Raw genomic sequence first — 8,550 nt, 5'->3', positions numbered from 1 at the left:
GCAGTTCTAAATAGAGCGTTGTGGCGGGATCTACATGTGAAGCGGAGTACATAGCTGCTTCGGAAGCAGCAAACGAAGGAGTCTGGATGAAGGAGTTCATATCCGATCTAGGTGTCATACCTAGTGCATCGGGTCCAATGAAAATCTTTTGTGACAATACTGGTGCAATTGCCTCGGCAAAGGAATCCAGATTTCACAAGAGAACCAAGCACATCAAGAGACGCTTCAATTCCATCCGGGATCTAGTCCAGGTGGGAGACATAGAGATTTGCAAGATACATACAGATCTGAATGTTGCAGACCCATTGACTAAGCCTCTTCCACGAGCAAAACATGATCAGCACCAAAGCTCCATGGGTGTTAGAATCATTACTGTGTAATCTAGATTATTGACTCTAGTGCAAGTGGGAGACTGAAGGAAATATGCCCTAGAGGCAATAATAATGTTATTATTTTATTTCCTTATATCATGATAAATGTTTATTACATGCTAAGATTGTATTATCCGGAAACATAATACTTGTGTGAATACATAGACAAACTAAACGTCACTAGTATGCCTCTACTTGACTAGCTCGTTAATCAAAGATGGTTATGTTTCCTAACCATAGACATGTGTTGTCATTTGATTAACGGGATCACAATATTAGGAGAATAATGTGATTGACATGACCCATTCCATTAGCTTAGCACCCGATCGTTTAGTATGTTGCTATTGCTTTCTTCATGACTTATACATGTTCCTATAACTATGAGATTATGCAACTCCCGTTTGCCGGAGGAACACTTTGTGTGCTACCAAACGTCACAACGTAACTGGGTGATTATAAAGGAGCTCTACAGGTGTCTCCAAAGGTAAATGTTGAGTTGGCGTATTTCGAGATTAGGATTTGTCACTCCGATTGTTGGAGAGGTATCTCTGGGCCCTCTCGGTAATGCACATCACATAAGCCTTGCAAGCATTGCAACTAATGAGTTAGTTGCGAGATGATGTATTACGAAACGAGTAAAGAGACTTGCCGGTAACGAGATTGAACTAGGTCTTGAGATACCGACGATCGAATCTCGGGCAAGTAACATACCGATGACAAAGGGAACAACGTATGTTGTTATGTGGTATGACCGATAAAGATCTTCGTAGAATATGTGGGAGCCAATATGAGCATCCAGGTTCCGCTATTGGTTATTGACCGGAGACATGTCTCGGTCATGTCTATATTGTTCTCGAACCCGTAGGGTCCGCACGCTTAAGGTTTCGATGACAGTTATATTATGAGTTTATGAGTTTTGATGTAGCGAAGTTAGTTCGGAGTCCCGGATGTGATCACGGACATGACGAGGAGTCTCAAAATGGTCGAGACATAAAGATTGATATATTGGACGGCTATATTCGGACACCGGAAGTGTTCCGGATGATTTCAGAGAAAACCGGAGTGCCGGAGGGTTACCGGAACCCCCCCCGGGAGAAGTAATGGGCCTCATGGGCCCTAGTGGAGAGAGAGAGGGGCGGCCAGGGTGGGCCGCGCGCCCCCTCCCCCTCTGGTCCGAATTGGACTAGGAGAGGGGGGGGGGCGGCGCCCCCCTTTCCTTCTCCCTCTCCCCTTCCTTTCCCCCTCCTAGTAGGAGTAGGAAAGAGGGGAGTCCTACTCCTACTAGGAGGAGGACTCCTCCTCCTTGGCACGCCCTAGGGCCGGCCGGCCTCCTCCCCTTGCTCCTTTATATACGGGGGCAGGGGGCACCCCTAGACACACAAGTTGATCCACGTGATCGTTTTCTTAGCCGTGTGCAGTGCCCCCTTCCACCATACTCCTCGATAATATTGTAGCGGTGCTTAGGCGAAGCCCTGCGACGGTAGAACATCAAGATCATCACCACGCCGTCGTGCTGACGGAACTCTTCCCCGACACTTTGCTGGATCGGAGTCCGGGGATCGTCATCGAGCTGAACATGTGCTAAAACTCGGAGGTGCCGTAGTTTCGGTGCTTCATCGGTCGGGCCGTGAAGACGTACGACTACATCAACCGCGTTGTCATAACGCTTCCGCTGTCGGTCTACAAGGGTACGTAGATCACACTCTCCCCTCTCGTTGCTATGCATCACCATGATCTTGCGTGTGCGTAGGAAAATTTTGAAGTTACTACGTTCCCAACACTTGTTCCTCCTCGCAACCTCCAAGAATAATTTTCACCCACCTATGAAAATACATGAATAAAAATAATGATCCCCTTGCATCAGCACGTAGGTGTTGATGTGATGATCAACCCTCCGTTGCTAGTAAATTTTCACGATAGAAAAATCACAGATGATATACAAGATATGGTCGCCCGAAACTCGGATGTTTTCTGTATGTCTCATAACTCACGAATAAACCAAAACTGCCCATGATGATCCTCCCCACGCCATGTTTTTTTATAGTCCAAATTTGGTCATACTATGCGTACAGGACCATGCACGTCTCTTCGTCTTGAATCTAATGCATGCAACACTCATTGATTTTTGGTCTGCTAATTACAGAATTTATTCTCGATCTACACAACTGACGTACATGACCATCGTTTCCTCGATGCAATCTGACCGCATGCATGACATTATTTTCCAATGGCTTCTCTCCTTAACTGGCTTAGCTTCGATAGCATTAACAATTGATGGTGCCATGCCCGTATCAGACATAAAGTAGACATAAGATCGATTTTCCAACTTCCATAATTAGATCATATTCATATGATGCCAGGATACAAAATGCAACTTTCTGGGGTAGAAGTTCATTTATATCATGTTAGTCACTTAGATGCACGAAATGAACATGTTAAAGATGATTAACATGGCAAGGACAGGCATGGTGTGAAAGTACACATTACGTAGTGCAAAACTTATGTAGGATGCAAATGCATAAGAGCTATAGGTCATTGGATATCATCAAGCCAAGTTTGCAAATTTTAACAAATTCTGTCATTTATATTATGATGCACTTTTGCCACAGAGTTTTCATCAAGCAAATTGATCCTAACATAGATAAAAATGCCACCATTGCGTAGAGCATAGAAAAATGCACAACATTCATGTAAGGCACGTTTTCATCGGATACACGGATTAAAAGTTACAACAATTTTAATATAAAATAGTGCAGCTCCTTTCAGCTAGGCGCTGCACTACACTGTGCAGCTCCTTTCAGCTAGGCGCTGCACTACACTGTGCAGCTCCTTTCAGCTAGGCGCTGCACAACCAGGAGAGGGGCCCAGGTTGCCACGCTGGACAGACGTGCAACGCCTACGAGCTGGGCGCTGCACTGTAGGGTGTGGCGTCTTCGTGTCGGGCGCCACTCAAAACGGTCATTTGGGTGGAATTTTTTTCAAAGCAGTTTATTTAGTGAAATCTTTTCGCAGATTAAAATTGTCAAATTTGCCTGCTAACTAAAGTTGACATTCTCACGTAACTAGACTTGTCATAAAAAATGTTCGGAGCTGCCTTGTACTCGTACTTGTCGTTTGACACTTACCAGGGTCCATAAAAAAAGAGTGGACCGTCCCACACCACCTTTACAAAAACGGCGGGCTCTGTGCATTCGAATTTCAAAAAATTAGAGGCGGTGGGTCCCGCAGCCGTCACACCAGCCATACGCGTAGGCGTAGCAGTACAGAACAGGAGCCGAGGCGCAGAGAAGCAGAGCTGCTCGGTTTTCTTTCCTCTCCACAAGAACCAGGAGGAGAGAGTCTCTCCTCGCCGCCGGTCGCCGCCGCGAGCCAAGATCTGCCGCATCTCCGACGCGTCTGCTCCTGGACCGGACCGGGCCAGAGGTTCCGACCAGGCCGGATCCATGGCGCGCGCCGACGGCTCGGGCTACTGCGGCCTCGCCCAGGGTTTCTTGGCTTCTCGGAGCCCTCCGTCCGGTCGAGCCAGGGATTCTGGGGGCGGAAGGAGGGGGGCCGCGGCGCCGGACGTTGTGGTCATTAGCTCCGACGAGGAGGAGGAGGAGGGCGACGGATCTGCCCCCGTGGCCGGGAAGTTGCGTTTTGGTGAAGAAGAAGGGCCGACCGGGGGCTCCAATCTCGTGGTGGTGAAGAAGGGCAAGTCCGGTGGCGTCGAGGAGGAGGACGACGATTGCTGGGTCCTAGACGGCGACCCCGATGGGCCGGTTGCCGTTGTGAAACAGGAGAGGAGGGCGAGCCTTGGTGGCAGCTTGGATGAAGTGTTCATAGTTGCAGAGAAAGGCCAGGTATTTGTGCCTTCCGTTATGAAATTTGTGCCTTGCTATATTGGGGGCAATCCACGGAGATGCCATCAGATGTGCTGTACCGTGTGAGTATTTTGTGCTGATCTAGTTGCAAGTTGACGCAGGTGTGACTTCCGAATCCACTGACAAAGTTGATTTATTTGTTTGCTGCTGCTGCAAGACATCATCCTCTATTCAAACACTATGCAATTGGTTAAAATTGCAGTGTTCCATTCTATTCAAAAAATCTCCGTTCCAAAACAGTAGTACGTGAGGTTTTCATCTCATACGGCTCGTCCCTTTTGTACATAGTACTAAGCGAAATAAATCTATAGAATCAAAATAGAGTAGTCCCGTCTCATTATGAACCGAAAGGGGCTGGTATTTTTCCAGGAAATCTCTAGCTAACTTTCCCACAAGAATACCCGGATTGAATCAGAGTTCACGCCGTCCGCCCTGAACAAATAGAAATGAACTGTGAAATATCCAAGTGGTTGCTTAAGTCTCCATGTCCACCTGTTTGTATTGACATTGACCCTGGGTTATCTCTATCTGCGCTTTTTCAATTCATGTCAAATGTAGTTTTAGAAAGAGTTATCCTATAATGCCAGAGTTTACCTCAGGCACCCCTTGATTGTTGGCATTAACAATTGGCTATGCTTCTGCAGGTAGCGTGCAGGGACTTCCCTCACTCGCGCCATTTATGCTCTAGCTTGCCCTTTGGCACTACTTCTCACGTCAGGCATTGTACCATGGTGAGTACTTAGCATTATAGCAACCATTGTCACTCCCTGATGCTGTTGGCAATATATCATGACACAATGAATATACCCGTAGCAGAGTAGTGTGCACAACAGTGATTTGATTTTTGTTTCTTCAAATGCAGTGCTACTGTTTTGTATGCGATGTTCCAGCTCCATGCAAATATTGGGGTAAAGGTCTATCGACTGATGATCATTGTCATGGTACGGATGACGAAATGAGCTGGAAAATACTGAGGCAGACATTCAGGCTCGGGCGTCTGACAACATCTCTTTCAGAAAAATGGCAGAATGCCGTGCACCCACCAATGGCGCCACCAACACAGCAAGATGTACATCATCAAGTCTCAGCCCCACAGTCACATCCATCTTCCATGCCAGGTTTCGGTCACTAGTCTCTTGCTAATGGAAGCTCTCTTCTGAATGTTGCGCACCGAAACTAACAGAGATATACTCCTTACAGTCTTACCGAATGCAGGGCAAACTGTCGGTGCAGTAAGAGCATCTCCTTTGACAAGAGCTGAAAGAGGTAGAGGCAATGCTCACACCGCTCGGGTCACTCGCACCGCCACCCCTTGCCAACAAGTGCCGTACCAGGAGGAAGAAGACGAAGAGTGCACACCTAACGTGTACGTAGGGAACCTACACTACGACGTTGTCAGCGAGGACCTCACCAAGCTCTTTGAGCAAGCCGGTGTTGTTGAGTTCTCAGAGGTAAGCCACTTAGATCTTCATTATCTTTGTATGCTCATCGATATGTGAAAAATTGTGTTAAGTTCTGACGCCTTAATAATGTATGCACAGCTGAAATTGGCCCTGTAACCACTTCTGCAACACGATGCAGTTTCCTGTATGATTGTAGTGCCATGATGTGCGCTGTTGAAGCTCACAGGGTAGATCAACTAGAATCTAGGTGGCTGCTTTCTAAGCTTCTTGTGTGATATGTTGAATTTGCACCAGATTGCTTTGCGATAATGTTTTGGTTTGCAAAGGATGTTTGTGCTATCTGGAGATGCTGTTGAATACACGCAATGTCAGATTTATGTTTTGCCACTCGGATCGGCTACTGCTGTTAATTTGTCAGGCGTGCATATTGTCTGGTTTTCTCTTTGTTCTGAAACACAACTTCTACATCTTTTATGCCTAGGTTATTTACAGCCGAGGAACAGGCCAGAGCCGAGGATATGGATTTGTCACCATGAGTACTGTTAAGGAGGCTGAGCTGGCTGTGGAGATGTTCGATGGCTTTGTGAGTACATTTGATAAATAATACCAATAATTTGATGGGGCTAGTGTCCTTATATTTTTCTGAATTTAAATAAAGTTGAAGGAACCTGTTTAGAGAGCCTGAGCTCCACTGTACCCTATATCTTTAAATTATAAATACTACTATCAAGAGTTTAAAATATTCTTTAAAAAAAGTTTGTGTCCTGCACAAATGAAACCAGAAAGATGGGTCAAAATGACAAATGCATGAGTATCTAGTTTTTCTTTGACAGCTTAACAAAACTCATAAATTTATGGGAAATTTTGCGAACTCACATATTTTAGTAATTCGCCCGTGTAATGTTTTTTTTTCAAAACATTTATTGAATTTTTGGTGTGTGGGCCCAATGGAGCGTGCGCACCAAAAGATGTTATCGGGATTCAGGAACTTGTTCTATCTTACCTACAGCTCATGTGATCATAGTTGAACTATATGCTTGGGCTGCTCCTAGTTTACATTGGAACATAGCTTCCTGCAATAGCTCCCAGCTTGTCATTCTGAAATCTCAATGATCTAATCTGAAGCCAACTTATTCATCGTCCTCTTCGTTTTATTAACTCGCTGCCAGCTTATACATTCGTATGCTATGCGCATGAGAGAGGGTGTTCATTAGTATAATTCATTTTTTTAGTTGTTCTTTTTGTCGAGGTTAGTGTCATGTGTAAGTCATATGCTACATAAGATAAGCTTGTGCTAAAGAATGCAGTTCTGATTGACCTTTTATGTGCACAGAAATTGTTTGGGATGCCTCTTATTGTGCACAAAGCAGCTCGGAGAGGCGCCCGGGTGGAAACTCCTTCCCATCAAACCGAGTCCCCATTCAGAATCTACGTGGGCAATCTGTCTTTGCAAGTCGATGACTCTTGGTTGAAGGAGCTGTTTGGCAAGCACGGCAAAGTGGTCGATGCTAGAGTCGTCTACAGGCACAGAGGAGGAACCTGGAGCTCTCAGGGATTCGGTTTTGTCACGATGGCAACAGAGAAGGAAACGTATGATGCTGTTTATGCCCTCAACAAACAGGTCAGTGTACAGATGTTTGTATCAACTGTCAGTTTGGGTCTCCGTTCAGAAACCTGATTTTCACTATGAATTTCTACAGATTCTGGATGGACGTGCCCTGCAGATTCACTTTGAACCCCTGTAAATATTAGTCAGATCGTGAGCGGTCAAAGGTGCGCTGACGCGGCGGCCACGTGGCCGTTTTTCTTCGTCCGAATTGCTTTTGGCCTTAATTGATCACATAAATGAGTTTATGGCCCAAGTTGACCACTTAGACAACAGGCCTTTTATCTTCTTTTCTTTTGAGGCCAATGTGACGGCAATGTGGCTTAATTGATGTTAAAGCCAGGGTAAAATGCATGTTGAAATTTAACAGCAGGTTTGCTGCATTTGTAGGAACATTGTTGCATGTCTCATTATCATTCCATCCTTGCCCTGTTTTCCTCTCTTCACTGTTATTTTTTACCATTCCATCCTTGCCGTCCAATAAAAGTTAGAAAGCCCAGTGTATAGTCATAGTTAAGACTTAAGACCAGAGATTACATGATAGGTGCTATAATCTAGCTGCCAAGCAGTTTACCCACTTTCAATCTGAATTCTTCCTCTGTATTATTCTTGGCCTTGAGTGACGGTAAATGAAGTATGAAGAACCTATGTGCCAGGGCTGCTCTGCTCGTGGTTGGGTCCACGTGAGGAGGAACGCCGACTCGAAAGCCGTGCGGTCATACAGAATCGGGGCGCCGCCGTGGCGGTCGTCGACCCGCGTGAGGTCATCGAGTGCGTTGCTGATCCCGCTAGCGTAGCCGGCGCAGGCTCTGCAGAGGTCATCGCCATACGACACCTCCGCCTGCAGCACATGGATCCACTGCATCATGATTTTTTTTCTAAATAATGAACATTTTGTGAATATGCAAACTTTTTTACAATTTCCTAAATATCTTTTGAAACTCATGAACATTTTTTAATTGACAAACAATTCATGAATCTATGTACATTTCTGAATTCAGGAACTTTTTTTAATTCATGAACTTTTTTGAATCGGCAAATTTATGTACACTTTTTTGAAATCCGCAAACATTTTTTTGTTTCTTGTGAATATTTAGAAAAAAAATTATGTATATGGTTTCAGTTCGCAAATTTTTTTCAAAGTCATAAACATTTTATGAATTGAGAACATTGTTCAAAATCTTGAACATTCTTAGGATATTCAAACATTTTCCCAAAATCACGAGCATTTTTAATGATCAAATATTTTATGATTTCTCAAAAGAAATTAATCATGAACGTCTTTTGAATTCATGATCATTTTATGA

The 8,550-nt window shown here is 44.9% G+C and overlaps 1 protein-coding gene across 2 annotated transcripts; it reads left to right on the top strand.

Moving 5' to 3' along the window:
* The first annotated feature begins 3,635 nt into the window (after window positions 1-3,635).
* LOC125552921 (nucleolin 2-like) lies at window positions 3,636-7,653 on the top strand. Of its 2 annotated transcripts, none has more exons than XM_048716646.1 (7): window positions 3,636-4,213; window positions 4,879-4,965; window positions 5,097-5,352; window positions 5,450-5,685; window positions 6,119-6,220; window positions 6,971-7,258; window positions 7,338-7,653. In XM_048716646.1, exons 1-7 carry the CDS (start codon window positions 3,815-3,817, stop codon window positions 7,380-7,382), a joined length of 1,413 nt encoding a protein of 470 aa, XP_048572603.1. In that variant the 5' UTR covers window positions 3,636-3,814; the 3' UTR covers window positions 7,383-7,653. The 2 variants fall into 2 exon arrangements, with proteins under 2 accessions (XP_048572603.1, XP_048572602.1); XM_048716645.1 differs by having other exon boundaries at window positions 3,637-4,213; window positions 5,435-5,685.
* The last annotated feature ends 897 nt before the right edge of the window (window positions 7,654-8,550 follow it).

Source organism: Triticum urartu, chromosome 4 (assembly GCF_003073215.2).
Source record: "Triticum urartu cultivar G1812 chromosome 4, Tu2.1, whole genome shotgun sequence".
Taxonomy (NCBI): Eukaryota; Viridiplantae; Streptophyta; class Magnoliopsida; order Poales; family Poaceae; genus Triticum; species Triticum urartu.
This window is presented reverse-complemented; position numbering and strand designations above follow the sequence as displayed.

Excerpts from the sequence above, each read along its gene's own strand:
- LOC125552921 (XM_048716645.1), top strand. The coding sequence starts at position 3,815 with ATGGCGCGCGCCGACGGCTCGGGCTACTGCGGCCTCGCCCAGGGTTTC. Across the intron at positions 4,966-5,096 it reads ACGTCAGGCATTGTACCATG|TGCTACTGTTTTGTATGCGA; the intron begins GTGAGTACTTAG and ends CTTCAAATGCAG. Across the intron at positions 5,353-5,434 it reads ACATCCATCTTCCATGCCAG|TCTTACCGAATGCAGGGCAA; the intron begins GTTTCGGTCACT and ends TACTCCTTACAG.